The sequence below is a fragment of the Lepisma saccharinum genome, chromosome 1 (assembly GCF_977018435.1).
Source record: "Lepisma saccharinum chromosome 1, izLepSacc3.1, whole genome shotgun sequence".
Classification (NCBI taxonomy): Eukaryota; Metazoa; Arthropoda; class Insecta; order Zygentoma; family Lepismatidae; genus Lepisma; species Lepisma saccharinum.
Window position 1 is genome coordinate 55324309 of NC_139229.1, and position 22605 is coordinate 55346913.

Below are 22605 nucleotides of genomic sequence, written 5' to 3' on the forward strand. Positions count from 1 at the left end.
CTCTGGGATTCTCATACAAAAACATTAATGGACGCAAAATACTGATGGATAATGCTTATCTTTTTTATCCATATTTTAAACAAATGTATGTAAATAAAGTATGGAGGCATATGGGGATGTGGAGGCAGGGCTTCACACATTCTCGACCTTGAGCTAGGCCATATTATGGAGGTGATGTGGTTCACCTACCGCCTTTACCCCAGTTTTGCCCCAGGTACTCACCTGGGCTGAGTCGACCCCGGAGCCACTCGGGGATATTTGAAAAAGTTCCAAAAACCACCACAGGTCTTCCACGTGAAAGTCAGATGCCCCACCAACTGGACTTTTGTGCACTTCAGGTGCAGTATAATTGAAAGATGGGCAGACTTTAACGGCGACTTCGGAAAGAAATGGTTATTGCAAGTGTATATATTCAATATTTTCAGAATGGATTGAAAAGGTAACCTGTAAACGATGTTAGTTTCGTTAATTCGTTCATGTTGTATGGGAGATGGAAATGAAGGGAGAAAAGAATAACACATTTCATCATTGTTGTTCCTTTTCATAACACTTTTTCCTCGACACAGCATCAGACGGCTGCACTGCGTACCGTACCGTACCGCACGATATGGCAACACCGTGACGCGTGTTCCTCCAGTTCTCAATACCAAACTAATTTTGCATCAGGTATAGAAGTTTTAATTTAAATTTTAGATGAACAGAATACTTAAAATACTATTTTTATATTTATAAAGTTACTGGACAAGTGACAATTAAACAAAATTTTATTGCTTGAGACCTCATTTCGAGATGTTGGAATGAGCTCTAATTTATATGACTGAAAACGTAAGAAGATAACCATCAACAAAACTTTCAACATGCAGTTATTCTCACAAAATCCTCTAAAAAAATGAGTTTTTCACAAAAGAATCGTTTATTTTTTTAAAATAAATTTATTGATTTAGTGTGAAAGCTTATACTATTTGGAGCACTTCTGAGAAAACCAGACATTGATAGATGTCACCGTTCCCGAGATATATCAAACCAAAGTATCTAATACGGCGGACTCTTGAACATGGGAGGCATCAGCATGCACATAGCGATTGGCTCCTCTACTGAAAAAACCTAAAATGGCATAACATTTATTCTACAAAGTCTCTTGCCTTTATCAAAAAGTTTAACAATTCATCAATCATTAGGAACTTAGCCGCTGGACAGTGATCAAGATGTTGGGTATGAAGTCCTCTATTTGGAGACACATCTTATGGTGATTCTTTGATTAAATACATTAAAACTTATATCAGTTTAACGCTTATAAATTAGGTTATATCTTTAGTCGAAAGTTACAATGGAAAAGCTTCTAAAAGTACAGGAATGCTTGTCCTTTTTTAAAAGGTGATTTCATAATCTGAAAACCACTTACATTATTGAACAACGAAACATTACCTTTTCTTCAGTCCATCTCATGAGGATCAAAAGTTTAATAGAAAATAACTGTTTACATATAGACCAGTAACTAAGAGTCTGTGAATCCGAGGCTTGAGGGGAAGCACAGGGGAGAAAGGTGGGAACTTTTGAGATTTTGTACTTCTAGTAACAGCTGACCGAAATCCATCTTTTACGGAATTATTCCCGACATTAGTTGTTTTTCCCCCTTAATTTTTTTAGTTAACACAGAAGTTTTCACAACACGCCCACATCTCGTCCCCACAAACGTGGCTAAAAATATGGAAACAGTAATGTATAAATTAGCAATAACAGCACAAAATGAAGCCAATTATCAAGTGGAGTATCATCTGTCCCTGAAGAGTAAGTATATATAGCTTTAGTGTGACACAAATGAAAAGTCTCATCATAGGGACGCTGCAGCTCAGTTCATTGCTGATGCAGGACAAATTTCAATCTCATTTTTCTCCCTTATATCAAAAAACACCTTGATAAAAGTTTCTCAGTATGAAGAGGAAAGATGGTAGTTAAAAATATCCAAAAATGAGAAAAATTGATTGAGCTGTTCAAACTTGAAATTTGAAAATTTTAACAGTGTGTTCAAATTTTACTAAGTTTCAACATTTGATCATCTCACAATATGCAACCGTCTTTCCTCTTAACAATGAGCTCAAGAACGCTTCTGTATCTTCATTCGTTCCCAAGATATACTTAATTGAAAAGAGCTCAATTGCTAAAAAATGACATTTTGAACAACCCTCATATAATTTGTAATAATCATATTCCAGAAAAATCCTTTCACACATATCGGTTTTGGAGCAAAGCAAAGCTGTGTATTAAATTTCATCAAAATCTGTGACTATGAGGGTCAACTCCTGCCTGATTTGACATGGAATGACCCATATATATTTTTTGTATTTTACGTATTGCTTGCATTGTAGAAATATTTCTCTGATAGTCTACAGTTATCACAAGCATAAAAACACAGTTTCTCGTTGTGACGAAAATAAAATAAACTAAAAATAATTGTCTGAGGACCAAAATTTGGTAACAATTAAATACCGATATCAACTTGATATATCACATATCGAAAATATCAATGTTGATATTGATAATATTGATGATATGACAATATTGATATCAATGTTAACAACATTGTTTTTTCTTATTTGTGACATGCTGTGTTCATTGAATGTACATATCCAGGGGTGACTACTTAATATTAGAAGTCAAACGAAAGGAGGAGGGACAATCAATTTTCGCCCTTATGGTAGTTGGTTCACACAAGAAAGAAAATCGGGGCTGAAACACTAAGCACTTTTTAGTAATTGCAAGAGTAGTGATAATACCAGAGGGTGCATTAAGAGGGCAAACAGCCTCCTCCCCCAACAATTGTTTTGACAAGAATATTTTTCCCTCAGTGAGTAAAATATCACCCATAGAAAAGAAGCTGCTGGTACGTTTTCAGCTTCATTCTGATAAACAAATGATATAGCATTTGTTAAAATAAACTTCAGGTTAAAAATAATTGACAATGAAATATAGACTATATCCAATCTTATTTCCTGAATAATCTAAATGAATTCCCATTAAAAGGAAAAATGCTGTTCTGATCCAGTACCCTTATTGTTTTCTTTTTCCATTGCCAAGGTGGCAGACAAGAAAGGCCCATTTCATCTTGACTGGTAACACAAGAAATGCCTTTTCCTTTCCTTCCTGTCCATCAAGGTAGGTGTGGCAAAGTCAACTTGCCCCTCCCCCCCCTCTAAGTCATGCCTCTTCTCCAATCTCCTCTCGCCAGTTGAGTGGTGAATGAAACAGCTGCTAAAGCAAGAAAAAGGAGAGAGAACTTGCATGGCCAAAAAGCCTTCTGGCAAATTTTATGACATTGACATGGCTTCAGTTTGAGGTGAACATCCTATTATTTAACACAGCCTTTGCTGGGGTCTTGTTAAATCTTACAAGCAGATTTTTGTTCGATGATCCACTGTTAACTTGTTTTTTATAAGAGGGAACCTTGAGTTGGTTTGGTAACCTTGATTTGGTGAGTTGGCAGACGCATCAAAATTGTTTGTCTCATGCTTTATTACTACCATTTTTCATTTTATTTCATGTAGTTATCATGTTTTATATTGTGTTAGTTCATAGTTTTGAGTAGTGAATTTTGTGCAGTTCTTGTGACTAAACTTGTTTTATCAGAATTTTAATTTGGTTTCAGAGAGTGAAGAGTCAACTGCATCATCTACTGCATGGCAAGGTGGAGGCACTGAAAGTGACCAAGTAAGTTTTATTTTTAAATGTGCAAAGATGTACAGTTGTAAGCTTATAACTCACTGGAGTGTTGTAAGCAATTACCATGATACTTTTATGATGATAACAGAGATACCAAATGCAATACGAGGTCTTTTGGTTTTGTAAATTTGTCATGGCAAAATTGCTACGTACCTCTGTGGCCCCCTTCAAATAACTCTCTTGGGAAGCTCTGCATACACTGATGCCAACAGATGCCAACACCTTGTCCACCCTTCAAAGTAACCTTGGAAATGGTTTTGTGGAACACCTATCGGTGGCATCAACATACGTTCATTTTAATACTTCTTATACTTTTGTGAATAGAAAAAAAGGTGTTCATATTTACTATATGGGAATTACTCACAAGATTAACAATATAAATTACAGTGTTACTTACGTTTTTTGCGAGTATGATACGTTTTCTTCAATTACGACATTTTGAGAGATAACTTCTGAGATAACTGTTGACTATGGAAGAAATATTTTGACAAAGCTATGACTTTATGAATTGCTTATAACACCGAAACCTGAAGAAGAGAGAAGTTATCTCTCCAAACGTTGTAATTGAAGAAAACGTATCATACTCGCAAGAAACGTAAGTAAAATTGTAATTTATATTGTTTAGAAAAAAAGGTAAAAGTGCAGGCTAGATCCAGTCAATATGGAGGGTGTTCCTATACAGCTGTTTCTTTTAGTAGCTAAGAATTATCTCTGGCTTTTTTTTTCTTTTTTTTTTCCTTTTGTTCATTGTTGAGCTCTTGCTAATCGAAAGAACACTTCCTTTTTTTTCCTATTGTTCCATGGCATCATCTTGATCATACCTTGTTTAAATTTTTGCTGCAGTGATGTGATAAAGCTATTTTGCACACACATTTTTCATGACAGATCTTCAGTTTAAAATTTCCGAAGTGTTATTCTGTTTTGCTCTGCCATACTTTGAGAGTTAGTCAGCAGTTTCCATGCACTATTGGAAACATACATGCAACGTTTTCTTCAGTTTTGCCTGTTGATATCTGCCCTGATTCGTCATCATTAGTAACACTTCATCGATCATTCTCAAAATTTTGCACTAATGCTTCTCTGATTTTCTTCATGTCTTGGTAAGTTTTATAGCAACTTTAATGTTTCTTCATTACTCTAATTCAAGCCAGACATTATCACGATAGCACACCAAAACATGCATAGAGAATAATAGATGCTACTCAGAAAGAGACTACTACAGGTCAACGTTCATATGCCAACATCATCACAACATACTGACGTTTCTGTGTAGTTTCTTCATAAGTACACAGTGGAAAGTTTGTGATCTTTAATGTCAGGTCTTGTGCTGTGTGATTGACAAATCAGTGGCTCCCTAAAGCTTAGAAACTTTTCCTGAACTCACCTAATTGATAAACCAAGAGATTTTATCCATTCTAATTGAACAACTCTACATGTTTGCACAGAATGATAATTCTGGTTGCTAATCGAAAAAACACTTCCTCTTTTTCCCATTGTTCCATGGTATCATCTTGATCATACACCTTGATTAAATATTTGCTGCAGTGATGAGATAAAGCTAATTTGCAATGTGTTTGAAAATTTGAAGTGGTGTGAGGATTTAAGATAAGACATACAAATTGATTCAAATATTCAGTTTCTTATCTTCGAATGTATAATAAAGAGAGAGGACATACAATTTATATTTAATACATTACTTCTACTGTGTGCGAAATAAATGTTATTTTAAGCTCTTTGTTTTTTTGTAATGATTTCAAATGAAAATGACTTCTGTACCACGTACCTGAAGCTGCAACAGACCAGAAGGATTTGAACTAGTCTTTATGCTTGAAGAGTCACAATGATATACAGGGTGTCCATAAATTATTCACCTCATAGCAGATCAAAATATCTGTACTGTAAAAAGTTTCTCGGAAATTACAGACATGGTACATTCATTGACTCAAAGAATCTTTAGTGAACATACTTCTCATTATTAATAAACCTCTACATGGGCATCCTGAATGGCTTTCACAATATCAAGCCTATTGATGAATTCACTCCACGTGCCACAGCCTCCTCGATCCTGGACCTCAATTCTACCAAGTCCATAACTCCATGAAATGATTGTTTCATAGGCGGATCTTCCTTGTATTATTTCCTTTGATGACGCTGAACAGTTACAGGAGATTTTGTTTCCAAAAACCACAACACACAAATTGCCTTTTTCTGCAGTGTTACCATTTTCACTTTTTTACTGTTTTGGCACAACACGTCATGGCACCGAGTGTTGCCAAGTACATTAAATAAATTTTTTGAGATGTTCTTCATGTTAATACTAACGATCCCACTTCACTTGCATAGAAAGTTTTAATGGACAACATTTATGGGGTGAATAATATCTGGACTGCAATTATCCATTGCCATTTTATGTACATTCTTTGTTATTTGTTTCTTCTCTTGTGTACAACTCTACACACATTTGCCAATTATTTAAAAAATGTATTTAAGCAATTATGTATAATCCACTAAAGGTAAGCAAATTAAATAATAACCTGTAGTCTACACATTTTGTTTATTTATTACCACATTTCACTTGTTTGAAAATTTCTTTTTTCACAATTGTTTTGCATTCATAGATGCACATTTTAAACATATTTTATGTTTTAGTTATGGAAAGATTACTTACAAGACATGTCTTTCTTTTTATTCATATTTATGAAACAAACACATGTTTTCAATAGCTTTTCTGAAGTAAAAATACTTAAGTATCATACTTTCAAATGTACTAAATATTTGTTTATTTTTGTGCAGGGAGAAGCCCCACAAGATGCTGGATTATTTGAGGATAAGAAAGTGAATGAAGAGGTAAGGTTCTTTTACATTATTGTAAACTACATAATAACAATGTCATGTGCATTTTTACTCTGTATATACACACATGGCTTCCAAAAACTTACCTTTTCATTACACTTTTATTTTTAATGGTGCACATTGCTTATTGCACTTATTGTTGAAAACAATAGAATCACATATATTACATAAACAAGCACACTATTTCTAAAAATCAGCAACATTTCAAGCCACGTAACTGGTATTTGCTACAGAAGGTTTCCAATTTAAGGCATATAGTGCTTGTTTATCTAGTATTTGGCTGTATTAATAAAAATGAGCAGGTGCTCATGAGCACATGCTTCTTCCTCACATAGTTTTCAATCTAGCAACATTTCTTTATGGCCTGCTGACATACCGGGAGAATTCAAGTACACATTCTCAGAGCCCTCTGGATTTTGTTCAGAGCAACAGGCTGTGATGACACTTGATGTAGAGGCTATGCAGATCAAGGGGAATTGAATGTGGATGAAAAAATAGTCCAATTTTTTGCCACCAGGTGGAAACCTGGTGCTGAAACAGCTGTTTCATTCTGAATACATTACTGTATGGTGTTGCTTCACCACAGACATTATTATTTGCACATTTTGCTTCGAGGGCCTGACATGCTCTGTTACAACTGCACTCTATGCCCAATTCCTTGTGCAGACTGTGGTTCTTGCCTTCATACAAGATGGAGCATCGCCATATGTTTGGTCGACAAGTGAATGGCCTGCATCGTGTCAATTTTTGCAATGATCATGTCATCAGAGGATTTTCAGAAGCCTTGCTCCGGACTTAAACCATGTGAATTCTGACTGTGAGGATTCCTGAAAGACAGTGTTTATCAGGAATGTATCCGGACTGTGAGGACTGAAAGCAAGCATAACATGGCATGTCGCTACCATTCCCCGCGGAACTCTCTGTGTGACCGTTGATCATTCTGTCTTACACTTCCAACGAGTCATTCACGCTGATGGCACACATGTATTAGACAATGCAGTACTGACATCAACTGAAAATAAAGTTTTGCATGTATGACTTCTAGTTGTTATTTCAGCACCACATTTCCATCTCGTGGCTAAAATTTGAGCTATTTATTTTTTGTCTGCATTCACTTTCCCATGATCTTCATAGCTTGTTCACCAAGTTTTACTGCTATCTGTTGCTTTGAATAGGCTCCAGATGAGTAGGGGAACTTTATTTGTAACCACCTTGTACATACATCCACACATGCACATGCACTTACGTGTGTATCTATAAGCACCTCTTTGGTTTCTGAGAACATCAACTTTTATTTGTATCAAAGTGTGAGCACATGCACCACTGGAGCAAGTACTCACTGAGGAGTAGGTACTTCCTATACGAGCAGGCTCTTGGCTTTTTTCTTCATACGAAATTGAGTACATTCATGTTCCAGGACACTGAGAAATGAGTAATGTTGTTTTTATTAATATGACCCATTTTTGTATGTATGTAGTGCATTTGAGATGAACCTTTGGACGAGCGGCCTGTTGTACAATTACTCTCCATTAAGATGGGTGATGTGCATAGCCCGTCATTCACTATAAAATTCTATTGTGATTGAACGACGCCCTATAATCACACTGCATCTTTTGTGCACTTTTGTTGTTACCACCTCTTTCATATTTCAACCACTAGATGTCAAGTTTTCTTCATTGCTGAATTGTACTCATGTCGAATTAAGTTGTGCTTTTGTTTATACTCTTGAGAATAGTATTTAAAAATGTATATCCACATTGTTGAAATTTCTTACTATGATTCTACTTTGGATTTTGCACTTAGTAATGATTTTGATCCTAATAGAAATTTTTTGTCATTTTCATGAATTTATTTTATATTGCCTATTCAAAATATATTTTGAGTATATTTTTTTTACTTTCAAAAAAAATTGTTACAAAAAAAACATTAATGTGAAAATTTATGTAAAATGTAATATATTATATATATAATCTCAAAAAAGTACCGGGAATTTGTAATTTAAAAGGCCCATGCTAATGATTTTTTAAAAATATTTTTTCCGTAAGTTGGTAGCACTGTACTTGTTTACTATGCCAAACATGAGCGCAATCTGTCAACCAGTTTGTGTACAGCAGCTGGTTGAATCAGTCCACTTCAGTAGTCCATCACAATTTTTACAATGAACGAAATTATTGAACAAAGAGTTTGCCTTAAATTTTGTGTTGCGAACGGAATTTTGTGTGCTGGCTTGTTAAAAATGGTAGAAAAGACTTATGGTGAATCAGTTTTATCAAAAACATGGGCTTACAAGTGGTACAAAGCATTCAAGGAGGTCCGAGAGATCGTCGAAGACATGCCTCGTTCTGGACGACCTTTGACCTCTTTAACCGATGAAAACATCGAAAAAGGGAAGGAAATTGTGCTCGATAATCGCCATTCCAGCTTAAGAGAGATAGCTAGTGACCTTAACATCTCTCACAAATCTGTTTGTTCGATTTTGGTGGATATTTTGGGCATGAGACGCGTCGCTGCACGCCTTGTTCCAAAAGAGCTGAATTTTCTTCAAAAACAGTACCATGAGCAGGTCTATTTAGACCGCGCCAATTCTGATCCCACATTCATGGAATGCATCATAACTGGTGACGAGACATGAGTCTACGAGTTTGACATGCAAACAAGTCAACAGTAATCAGAATGGAGGACAAAAGACGAGCTGAAACCGAAAAAACCGCGTCAAAGTCGCTCAAAAGTCAAGGTGATGCTCATTGTTTTCTTCGATATTCGTGGTTTGGTGCATCATGAATTTGTTCCAGAGGGACAGACGGTCAATGAAGAATACTATTTGGCCATATTGAAGCGTTTGCGTGAGAAAATCCATCAGAACAATTCGTGGATTTTACACGACGATAATGCGCCATCGTAGAGAGCGACAGTTGTGACCGAATTAAGGCCAATAACACAATAAATACCATCAATCAACCACCGTATTCACCAGATCTGGCCCCGTGTGACTTCTTTATGTTCCCAAAACTAAAATTGTCACTCCGGGGTACCTGTTTTGACTCTATTGAAGCCATAAAGCAAAATTCGTGGAAAGAGCTGAAGGCCATATCAGAAAGTGCCTATAAAAAGTTTTCCAAAACTGGAAAAAATGCTGGCATATTTGTGTTGCATCAAATGGGGCTTACTTTGAAGACAACAAAATAAATATTGATGAATAAATGAAAATTGGGCTTTTTATTTAACAATTCCCGGTACTTTTTTGACAGAAGGTATATCTGTTGAAAGATTTTAGAAAAAAAATGTTAAATAATAATACACTTAACAACATATTTTCTATGATTTTTTGAAAAACCACAAAACACTGTCTCCTGGGAAAAACTTGATATTTTAAATATTGTCCAGGAAGGGTTAAGGGAGCTTTCAGACTGAAGTGACAAGTAACACGTGTCCCTTGGAAGCAAACCCTCAGTAATCAATGAAACTTCTCAAACCAAAATGACATGGCAAGCTGCATGTGCTGCTTTTTGCTTGCATGTTGCTCGGACAGGCTGTTTTCTCAATGGTGTGCATCATGTCTCTTTGGTTGGTTATTCACGCATGTGTATTGAATGCTTTCTTATATACTGATGCTCTTATGTTGCTCTTCACTTTGGTCTGAAAGCTCCCTAAAATACAATGGAATCCCAATGTTATGTTCCCTGATTTAAAATTTTTCCACATTATGTGATAAATGTATGAATATCCTACTAATAATCTTGAATACGTGAAACTCACCTTCATTATCCTTTCCTAGAAATCCCAATTCCCTTCACTCCCAGGAAACCAATTAAACAAATGCTTGTTACTCCATACATCACACACTAATACATTCACAACTACACAATCTTCCTTTCCTGACGTTTCCAGGAACCTATACTTCCAGAATTTCCAGGAAATCCTCAACAAACTCCTACCTTTCTGCAACCATTATGGGTCTATCAAAATTCTTCTCCCTCTTTACCTGTTAGATATATATTGTTTACGTATGAAGTAGGTGATATTATGCGTTTAAATATTATGTATTCTTTTTATGCATCTCTTAAGTACATTTATGTTGTAAAACCTATTATTGTAAAACCAAATATCTGAATCTGCCCTGGCCATTGGGACAACTTCAGACACAAATAATTCATACCACTATATATTTTAAAATAATAAATTACTGTAAATCAAAATGAAATAAAACAAATAAGTACACAAGGAAAACCAGGGAACCACAATTCCGAGGATACAGATGCCCTGGTTTTGATTTAAAGGCAGCAGGGTGATAAGCACATTCATTTATTTATCGCATACATTTATCCAGCCTTATCTAGGTCCTTGAAAGTCAATTTTAGCTCCATTTAAGGTGAAACTTGGCTCTTTTATGCTTCAAAATCTCAAGTCACGTTAAGTCAAGCTTCTATGTTGGGTTTGATAATGAAAAACAATTTCATATCACTCATTACTCAGTATGTATTTTTCCTCTTAAAGAGTTCCCAATGAAGTGACAAGCGACATGGTGCCTTCAGTCTATTAGCAAGTGTTTGCTGCTAATTGTGCGTACAACAGATCTAGGCAACATGATAAACTGCACGTTACAACAGATCTAGGCGACACTATAAACTGCACGTTACAACAGATCTAGGCGACTTGATAAACTGCAAGTTACAACAACAGATCTATGCAACACGATAAGCCGCACGTGTCGATTTGTTGCTTGTGTGTCGCTCAAACTGGGCCATTTCCTCAATAGCTTGCAATGTGTTGCCGTGGTTTGTTGTTCGCTCATGCGCGATGCAATGAATGTCTTGCTTTAGGGAGATTGCACACCAAAGTGACAAGCAGCACGCGACACTTATAGCTTGAGAATTTAATCAACCGAACGCTGGCTTGTGCTGCCCGTCATGCTGCTACGGTGTGAAACGTTGCTCTTGATTGGCTCTTTTCCAAGCGACATGTGTCACATGTTGCTTCGATCTGAAAACTGCCTTGGACCGAAAAACCTGTGTCACTTTGGTGTGAAATCCCCGTATCGTTTGTCACGTGCCTCTTCGGTCTAATATCTCCTTGAGGAAACTGTGCAATCAGAGCTTGTGTCCCTATGGTTCGAAAGACTGCATTGATTCAGACTGCTTGCTTCCAAGTGACACTTGTGGTTTTCGCCTCGGTATGAAATATCTCTCAGGATACTATTTATATTCTAATAACATAGAAAAATAAACTCTAGTACACAATCCAACACCTGAAGTCCGGAATCACATTGTGATGTTTCTTTTTGTATTATGCATGCTTTTTATTTATTTTATTCTACTTTTCTTTCCAAATTAATGCCATTTCATCACTGCAAATCACTCCACAAATATAACTGTTTCCATCTATTCACTTACCGCCTTTCAAGACAAACAAATGTACGCAATATATTCAATATATTCCAAAAGCTAACTAAGTTGCATTACTTTCATATGAAAATTAGTTGTGATACTGATTGCACTGCCATCTATGTTGTCATCCATCTTGGGAACCAGTTTCTTGGGTTGTTTTTCACACTACGTATGCAAGGCACTGTACCCCAAGGCTAACATGTTTCCAATTTAGGTGCTGCTGCATATATACATTCCCAGTCATGTTTCCAGAAAAACTTCAATTCCTACAATATGAGTTGCTGAAGTATGGGCGAAAGAGTAAATACAATTCTAACACAATTTATGCATTTTTAAGTATCTTTGGAAATGACCTCTTTACATATGAATTCAATACTTTTGTTTATTTCTGGAATTATTTATATTGTAATTTTCTTCCTTTGCAGCATGTTTCTGATGTTAATGTAAACCAAACAAGTGAAGATTCTTCTGAATCAGGAAGTATAATAATACAACCACTTAAGGGATCTGTGTCAGAAGTGGAGAAATTAGTTAGAGCAGGTTTGTTTAAATGTTGTTAATTAATTCTTTAGATCTAAAGTTCTCCACTCTTTTATGAGTTATCACATAGGTGTTCTGGTCAGATGTACCTACCAAATTATATTAATATATACATATATAAATACAGTGGCGGTCCCTCCATGGAACAGAGGGAACAGGCTGTTCCCTCCTACTTATCGCCCATTGAAGCTATTTAAATTATCTATATTAACATAATAAGAACACTTCTTTCTCCCGAAATCAACATTTCCAAAAGTAACGCCAAAGAAAAACATTCACCGTGACCGGGCATTTGTTTACTTCACCAACCCTCGTCGTTCATCCCTCTACGGCCTGATGCTGAGTATTTCCGACCACATGCGAAGGTAAACGATCCTCACCACGGAAGCTGAACTCTCTAGCTGTTCCCTGCGAGAGACATAGTGAATTCCTTTTCCTTCGAATTCTTGCTATGTGCTAAAGTTTAATTGCGTCGTAGTGATAGTTTTGAGTGTAGTAAGTCCATATTTTCCTAATTTCATTGCAAAATTGCGTCTGTCATTCATAACGAACTGGAAAAATGTTCTATTGTCTTAGCGTCTGCTAAATGCTTTGGCTAAACACTGCGAAATAGCTTCCGAGGGAACAGCTCGCATCCATCTGTTCCACCAGCCCCAAGCCAAGGCCCAAGACGCACGCAGCGGCAGGACAAGAAAGCGAATGTTGCGAGCGTAGGGTTGCGAATGTTGTATGATCGACCGGCTGAAGACGAAGGCCAAAGCTTTAGTTCATTGAACTTTACAGAAAAGACATCAAACCAATACCTATCCTAACTGGATTAAAGACTAAAACGAAATCATACACAAGGCATTTTCAAACAAGTTACTCAGGCACGTATCCAGGAATTCCTTTTGGGAGGGGGGGGGGGGGGGATGAACACAATTTTTTAAAGGGCTATAGATAAAATCTCACAATTGTATGTTTAAGGCCAGTGGTGACAATCGGGTGCCAAAACGGAGGGTAGACAAGGCTTAGCATTAAGAGGCCATAGTGTGATAGTGCAGGCAAAATATGGGGAGCAACTATCTCCCAAATCGTTGCCACTGTTTAAAGCTGTCATTTTCATCAGAACGTGAAATCAGAACACTTTCTATCTATCAACTCCTCTGTTTCCATGCTGTAACAGAACCATCTCAGTATGTGTGTTTGTCCATTTCCAGGCATCAAAACATCGATGTATCAGAAGTGTTTTTACGAAGCTGTTACACATGCACGGGATGCACAATCCACTCGACAACATGGAATTCAAACTATGGGCTGCAAACTGGATGCTGACAGTTCTCGAATATTTCACTCTGATTTGAGCCTGAACACCACTAATGTGTCTTGTCCTCCCATGTTATGTTTGCAGATCTTATGCTCCGGAAGTTCCGCTGTCGTCAATGTCTTCAGCTTTGGACCCAAACTAGAACGAGTACTAGACTTTGTTACTTTATGGTATTTAGTCCTTTTCATTTTCGAATCACTAGATCTTATAAAGCAACCAATGGACACTGACTGATCACTAATCGACTGCATGAATTGCCACACTTACCTCTGAAGTCTTATTAACAGATTCTGTTGTACAGATCAACCGCGAAATTGAAGCCGCGTATTTATACCTTCATTATATTCTATATAATGAGGGTATATAAAAACTATTCGTTAATATTGCCAGTTGTTCGACTCCTTCTCTTATTCAATAACGTTCCCTCTCGCGCCTTCCACAGATTAAAAATTACAACGAATCGCCCTACGTGTGGCTCTACCTTTGTTGTGCAGCTTCCAAATGCTAACAAGTCTCTACATAGTGTTCAAGTTCGCTGCGACAACACCGAAAGAGCAAGAAAAATTTACGTGCAATATTATCAAAAGCAGGATTATAGAACATTCTCCGTCTTGCCTTGATAAGTATTTCTCTCCTTAAATTATCGTCACATCATTCAAGAAGACAAGAACCTAATTTTATGTAGTGTAAGCTAAAAAAAAATCCTGGTGGGGGGGGGTCCCTCGAGCCACCTGATCCCCACCTTGGATACGTGCTATTAACAATAACAGGGTTATAGAACATCCTCCGTCTTGTCTCGATAATTATTTATCTCAAATTATCATCGCATTATTCAAGAAGCCAAAAACCTACGTAACTTTATCTAGTGTAAACAGAAAAATATCCTGAAAGGAGGGGGGCTCGAGCCCCTGATGCCCACCTTGAATACCTGCTATTTACAATAATAGGGTTATACGTAGAACATTCTCCGTCTTGCATCGATAATTATTTCTCCTTAAATTAACGTCAGATTATTTTATTTCACACCACAAGAAACAAAAAATCTAATTTTATCTAGTGTAAACCGAATACATCCGGGAGGGGCTCGAGCCCCCTAAGCCCCCCCCCCCCCTTCGATACGTGCCTGAAGTTACTACAACTCTGTAAATGATTAACTGGATACTCTTCCAGCGGCAAATTATTGTTGTCCTTGTTTGTTCCTGAGAAGGGAGTTTGGAACAGTTCGGGTTTTGTCACAATTTCTACAAATCTAGCGGACGTCATGAAAAAACTCGGCCATCTGAATGTAATTATTTCATTGAGGACGTTTGAATTACAAGAATACTCAACTCTACATAAAAATGTCAACGTAATATACAAATAGAGAGATGAAACAGGATTCGACCAAACATTTATTTCCTCTGATCACTCATAAATTGCTTTCATTATTTTTTTCTATTTTGTGCATCAACAATTTTGTTTTTAATGTTTTCTTTACATTATATCATATTTGCTTTAACAATGTTATTGTCATAATTTTAACGTTCTTCATGTATGTCACTTCTGACAATTTGTAACATATGTATTGTATATTTATTTAGTTCATTTCAGTAAGGGTTGAATTTTAATTTGTCTACTGCATTATATTACGACAGGCATGGGAGGTGGGGGGGGGGGGGGGCAATGCAGGTCACCTGTTCCCCTGCCTGATTTAGCACCGCACTCCACTGTATAAATATAATATTTATATAATATATTTAGATCTAAAGTTCTCAAATCTGTCATGAGTTATCACATAGAAGGTGTTCTGGTCAGATGTACAGTCATGGACATTTCTGGGTTGTAACAGCCCCATTGACTTTCAATGAGATCATCATTACATCCTAGAAGTGTCCGTGACTGTACATACCAAATTATATTAACATACATGAATATATTTACAATTTTTGAATATATATTCGTGTACTTGGGAAGAATATATGTGATACTAGCTTTTAAAAGGGAAGACTAATTTCTCCCAGTTTGTATTGAAAGAAATTCATGAAATGAAAGTGGAAGTAATTATACAAAATTAAACATGAAAAACTTACAATAATGATAATTATATGTAACATAAATATTAACCTTTGTTGACAGTTATCAGCCAAAGAAATTATATAGTCAAAAAGTCAGCAGTACTCAGTGATAACATTGACAGAGGATCATTCATAGCAATTAGTTTTTTTTCCCCTTTAAATCATTCATAATGCATTGTTATAGAAATTGTCACTGTATGAATGTCAGTCATGGAAGAAAACAATGGTGTTCTGGAGATAAATTTAGTATTGTAAAATACTAAAATTGTATTTTATGTGATCAAGTAAATTTCCTAATTTATCGTATTTGCAATTTTGAGTGCTGTGTAGGATTGATATTGTCCGAGTGATTATTATGTAATTACTGGTATTGCTGTAAAAAACATATTGATTCAATTATATAATTATGTGACATTTAAGAGAGTACCAGTTATTCAAATTTATCAGTTCCAAACTTTTTTTTTAAGAAATATTTTGCATTAGTTTATATAGAATCATTATCTAATACTATTTGTAAGAAACAAAACTTATTCTTAAATCTTAATTTTCAGTATGGCCTGAAGATGAATACATAGTTGAATATTCCTTGGAATATGGATTTCTAAGACTGTCTCCAAGTACTAGACAGAGGCTTAACATACCAGTGAAAATAGTTACTCTTGATCCTAGTAGAGATGCTTGCTTTGGTGATGCTTTCAGTCGCTTTGTCTTAGACCAGCTTCTCGGCTATGATGACCTCCTAATGGCCAGCATAAAAACATTGGCAGAGCAGGAGGATAACAAAGGTTACTTGAGGTGAGTACTTGTACAATAATAATTAATAATTGCTAAGGGAAATTTCACATCAGAGTGATATCAGACACACATCATTTGGGAACGAACCAATCAACAGCAATGTTTTACATCATAACATCCTGAGGAGGCTGCATTTGATTTATGCAATGCTCAAGTAAAATGAGACTCATGTTTCTTGTGAAATCTCCTTAAGAATTCTACAGAACAGTTGGTGCTCTATTTGTATTGGCTGATACATTATCACTATGGACCTTGATTGTTTGCAAACACGATAACACTGAGAAATGTTAATTGTTGTAAAATAGTGTTTGTGTATGTGCAGTAACATGTTGCAATCACATTTTTCACGAATTTGAAATAACAAATTAACGTAAATTTGGCTTAAAATGTGAATTATGCCCTTTTTCTCAAATTTCAACACATTTTGTGCTTAAAATATGAATAATAATATCAAAATCCAAAATTCTTGTTCAACATTTTTCTTCATTCAATGAACACACTGTATGGTGCAACTTGCTGCCTACACATTTTATCTCATTGCCAGTAAGCAGCATAGGAGTGGGAAGCTGCTTGTGTTGAGAGGTATATGTTCTTTTGATTGAACCACTACCTGTTTTTTCTGCAACGATTACAGTGCCAAACTGCATTGTTACTCACAAATCAGATGACAAGAAGTTTCCCACTGCACAAACGCGTGCCTCCTGCATCACTCACTCCCTCCTTGTTGCACCTCTTGTAATGCTACAGTACCACTGCTCACTCTGTATTCCACGGCTGCATACAAAAGTGCTCTTTCACAAATATGGCATGTTTACTAGGCCTGGTATAATATATAACCTTTTATGCCTGAGAGCCACTGAGGCAACCACACTATTTATGCCCTAGACACCTGGTGGTCGATTAAGCAGCCAACACCACATGACTGCAATTAACACACCATTTCTTCGTAATCAAAGATGATATTTCAGTTCTGACTTTTTACCCTTTTATATACAGGTGATGGACAAAAATATGGAAACACCTGCAGAAATGCACATTACCTTTATTAATATCGAGTAGGACCACCTTTGGCACTCAGAATGGCCTGCAGTCGACGTGGAATGGACAAATACAGGTCGCGTATGGTTGTCAAAGGGATGATGTACCATTCTTCCTCCAAAGCAGCTGCAAGTTGTTGTAGAGACGATGTGGTGGGTAGCGGGCTCGCACCTTTGTCTCCAAAACCGACCACAGGGGCTCAATAATATTGAGGTCTGGTGATTGTGGAGGCCATGGCAGATGTGACACTTCATCTTTGTGCTCATCAAACCAGTCCTGGGCGATGTGATTTGTATGAACAGGAGCTCTGTCATCTTGAAACATGGCATCACCATCTGGGAACAAAGTTTGCACCATTGGATGCAGCTGGTCACTTAAAATGGTTACATAGTCCCTGGCAGTGACATGCCCATGCAGGGTGATGATGGGTCCGGCAGAATACCAGGAGATGGCTGCCCAAATCATCACTGAAAAACCGCCATGCTTCACTCTCGGTAACATCAGTCTGTATCGTACGCTTGTGCTGGCGTTCTCCACACGTACACTCGGCCAGCAGTTGGAAACAATGTAAAGGATGACTCATCCAACCAGATTATAGTCTTCCACTGCTCCATTGTCCAGAATTTATGGGCGTTGCACCACTGTCTCCGTCTAGCAGCATGGTCAACAGTCACGAGTGGTTTGGAAATTGCAAATCTGCCATGAATACCCTGCTTGTGGAGTTCTTTTCTGACTGTTTTGATGCTAATAGGGTTTGTAAGCACTGTATTCAGCTCAGCAGTGACTTTTGGAGCCGTGGTGATCTTCTGCTTGGTCACAATCCTACCTAATGTGCGTCTGTCTCTGTCACGCAACACACACTTGCGTCCACGCTGGTGCTTCGCTGATGCGGTTTTTCCGGAAGTCTCGTAGCCAGTCATGATATTTGAGACTGTGCCTCTTGATACACCAAACATTTCCGCTACTTTCGTCACGGAAGCTCCCATCATACGCGCACCCACAATTTGCCCTCTTTGAAACTCTGTCAGCTCAGACATGATTCACGATAACCTGTACGGACCGGTCGCTGAACTGTAACTGGCCCATCTGTCAGGTTGGCGAGGGTGTATACCTCGCAGGAAGTGCCAGTGACCACAGCGCCACCTATCATTCAGACGCAAATCGTGTTTGAAATTGCTACCTGTTTTATACCAGGTGTTTCCATATTTTTGTCCATCCCCTGTACATATATCAGGGTCCAACATACCGGACTTGCAAAACAAAACATTAATTGTTAGTATTTGTAACAAACACTTTTTAATGAAGTGGATTTTCGCAAGAAAAATATGCAATATTATTAACACTTTCCGGTCTGACGGACGGACGTTTTAGGGCATTTTTTAAAAAACTACAGAAAAATACACTATTAATAGTATCACAATGTATTATTTATCAAATGAAAGCTTAGATTCTGTTCTAATAGATAATTCAATTAGATGTTACATTTTTATAATTTACACATTGTAATATTTATTGAAAAATTAAGTACTTTTTTGTATTTTTGAAAAATCAGCATAAACATGCGCTGTGCACGTTATAAAAAAAATAACGAAATAACGGTAAGCCTTTACCCAACCAATATAAGATGCTCTCTGGTGGCGAAAAATAGAACTATCTCCAAGCTTGTGCAACGATAATCGCATAAGGTTCGGGCAACTAAATTTAAATGCAACGGAAATACGGCGACCATATCCTACTCGCATCACACCCTATTCCCTACCAGAAAGTGTTAAAAACTTAAAATATGGGTTTTTACTTTTCAACCAGCATTTTTTTCTGATATGTTTTACTTTTACATACAATAATGATAAATGTATAAAAGAATGATTTAACCATACACTCGTTGTTTTTCAAAGACATTGCATTTGAAATATTTTTTCTTGGAAGTTTTGGTAACTGTGTCACTTGTAATTGTTTGCGTATATTAAAATAAGAAAAGGAACTGTGTTCACAGAGCTGCATTTTGCCAGTGGCTTTAACTTGTAAGGAGTTCACATCTAGATAACAAAGCAATATGATTTTTCACAGAGGGTACTGCTTGAGAAGCAAACAACCTGATGCCTCACCCATTAGTGTCCTTTTACTGAAACAGAAGTAGGAGTGGACTCCTTGAAGCTCACATTGGCATTTGTATGTTTTGCAGAAAGGTTTGACAAAACTTTCCTAGCCATAGAAGCATAATCTCTCATATCAATCTTAAACTTTGTTTCATGACTATTTACATTAATTTCCACTACATATATGTGCACTGTTTAATATGGTATGTACCCTTCTACACACGTTTACGCCTTTTTCAGAACAGTTGCTCTCGTGTTGCATCGACTGAAGGCTGGATGTCTGGTCTAGGATTTCTTCTTTATCCTACTCTTCATCATTATTTACTTGTGTATCACTAGAATTAGGGATGGACCAATGTGGAATTTTGGCATATACGAATATAGCACCAATATAACATTTGCCAATACCAATACCCGATATTCTACCAATCTGATATAAAATTCCAAATGGTTCATTGACCTTCTTAATAAATGTATGTTACCAGATGAACTAAGCATTGCAATTCAAAAGAAGTTGCATATTTAGACATTTACTTTACAAAAAAGAATGGCACAATATTGTACTAAATTGTAAGATATTTACATATATGTTACAGATAAATTATCTGTAATTTTACTGCTAAAACTGATACACTGATATACCTATAGGGGCTTCCACATAGCCAAGTGGTTAGTGCTCTTTTCTTTGGTATGAATGGTCCCGGGTTTTGTAGCACTATTGTCCGAATATTTCACTTTCTCGGGACAGTAGTGCCGGTCCAGTTTATGATGTTACCCACAATTTCGAATCAAGGTTAATTCTGGATGGTGACACCACCATAAGCAGACTCAAAGTGGAAGGTTGCCACCTGTATTTTGGGTGCAATCCTTTATATTATACCACGGCTAAATGTCTTCAAGAGGTAGGGTTCTTTTTAGAAAGGAAACCAGACAGCAAGCTTTCCAATGGAGACTGTTAATAAGATTATATTACATCTTATCTCTTTACATTAACGAGATCTAGTTGAGACTACATGAGAATATATTCATATATAGGGAGGTTATTTCAGTCGTTTATGCGTTACAGGAAGTCCGTAGCAGAAACCACTTGTTTTGTAATGTTTCCACTTTTCACAATTACAGTTACAATTACAATTGAAATAAGCACATACCTTCTCGCAAGGATGCTGGAAAAGGTGTCCTCCCAAATACAAATATTTCTGGCACCTTATTTCTGACATCTAATCTTAGATTAGACATCGCTACTTTATCCTCAGTTGACAGAAAGGGAAGACAGCATCCTGGTGCATAAAGCAAACCGAAAGCGTAAAATGATATTTAAAAGTAATAATAATGATGATCACTAACCTCATGTGTTATAAGAGATATTGAAAATGACCTCCTTCAACAGCAATACAACATGATTCTTAGGTTCAAGAGATCCTGTCTCTCGTAATTGCCTGACCACTTTTCTGCAAGAGTTTGTTTTCGCGTAATTATCGTACATAAAACTCTTTGTTCAAGACTATATTTGTTTAGCGGCATAACTAATGAATGAATAACAATTAACACACAATAAGACACTAGCACTGAATAGCACACTAAATCAATAACAGTATAAATAACATGCGTACTCATACCGAGTACTGATAAACGCAAACAGAAGTGAACATGATCGTAGACTTACTACGTCTGGTAGCTGACAGTGTTGCTAACCATTTTCCGGCAGTGTCCCTACAGACGTAGTCAAAATTTTCCTACAACTGACCAAATGTCCCTATGCCAAGTAAAGCGACTAAAAAAAACACCACCTCATGAGCATGCAAAACAGAAGATAAAATATACACATTTACTTACCAAATCTTTCTGCTCGGTGCTACCACAATTATAAGAAGGTGCGAATTTACAATGCAGGACCCCTCCCCGATTTTTGTAACATTTCGCATACTCACTAATTGAGGCCTCCTAATCACGAATTTGAAGTTAAAATTTGGGGGTCACCTGTAGAAATTGCAAAATAAGTGAAATTGAGTGGTCCGTGATTGGCACGATTGCTCATTATTTACCGGAAGATTTTGTGTAAAAAAAAATGAAATATACATTCCTGATATTACTACGACCCCAAATTTTAACTATGTTTTCCTATCCTAACCTAACCTTACCGTGAATGGTTTGTGGGGCTACCCGTGCATGGTTTTTCGACCCCAAATTTTAATTATGTTTGCCTTGCCTAACCTAATTTAACCTAACCTTACCGAGAATGGTCAGTGGGACTACCCCTGAATGGTTTTGCGGTAATTGTGATTACGAACCAATAAAAAAAATCTTATTTTTGTAGCACTTTAAAGGCAAACGTTCATCATCGAAGACGCCATTTTCGTATCCTGCAATTTTACGATCGATACACTGTTGCCAAACTTACCTGTAATCAAATCAGTCTAGATTCCATATGTTCTTCTACATCGTGATTGTCACTGTCACATGTAACAACCTTCTTTGGGCAATATACCAAAATCCATAAGTTTATTAATTAGCCCACGGCAATCCTCCTGCACACTCCACCTAAAAATCTATACAACATTATCAACTTTTTTACTGTTCTCTTCCGCCATTCTTGCACGATCCATGCTCTCCAAGTATTATATCAACAGTGTGGCAACGCTGTAGACAGCGTAACTAATTGCGAACGTCAGTTGTTCATATCAACAAATATGGCTACCATACTTGTATACGGAGAATCATTGCGAGAATTGAAAAGCTTATTTTACTACTTCTACACGTTAATCAACAATTTTTCACCTAACCCAACATGTTAACTTGAGATAAATCATCACGACTAATTA

The 22605-nt window shown here is 36.8% G+C and overlaps 1 protein-coding gene across 4 annotated transcripts in view; it reads left to right on the top strand.

The window, feature by feature from the left end:
• The window catches only part of LOC145995342 (membralin), a 264860-nt gene that overhangs the window by 20284 nt on the left and 221971 nt on the right, over positions 1-22605 (top strand). For all 4 annotated transcript variants that reach the window (XM_083131956.1, XM_083131967.1, XM_083131960.1 and 1 more), the window contains exons 5-8: positions 3644-3705; positions 6511-6564; positions 12380-12494; positions 16406-16649. In XM_083131956.1, coding sequence (XP_082988082.1) covers positions 3644-3705; positions 6511-6564; positions 12380-12494; positions 16406-16649 — 475 coding nt within the window. The remainder of the gene's footprint in view (positions 1-3643; positions 3706-6510; positions 6565-12379; positions 12495-16405; positions 16650-22605) is intronic.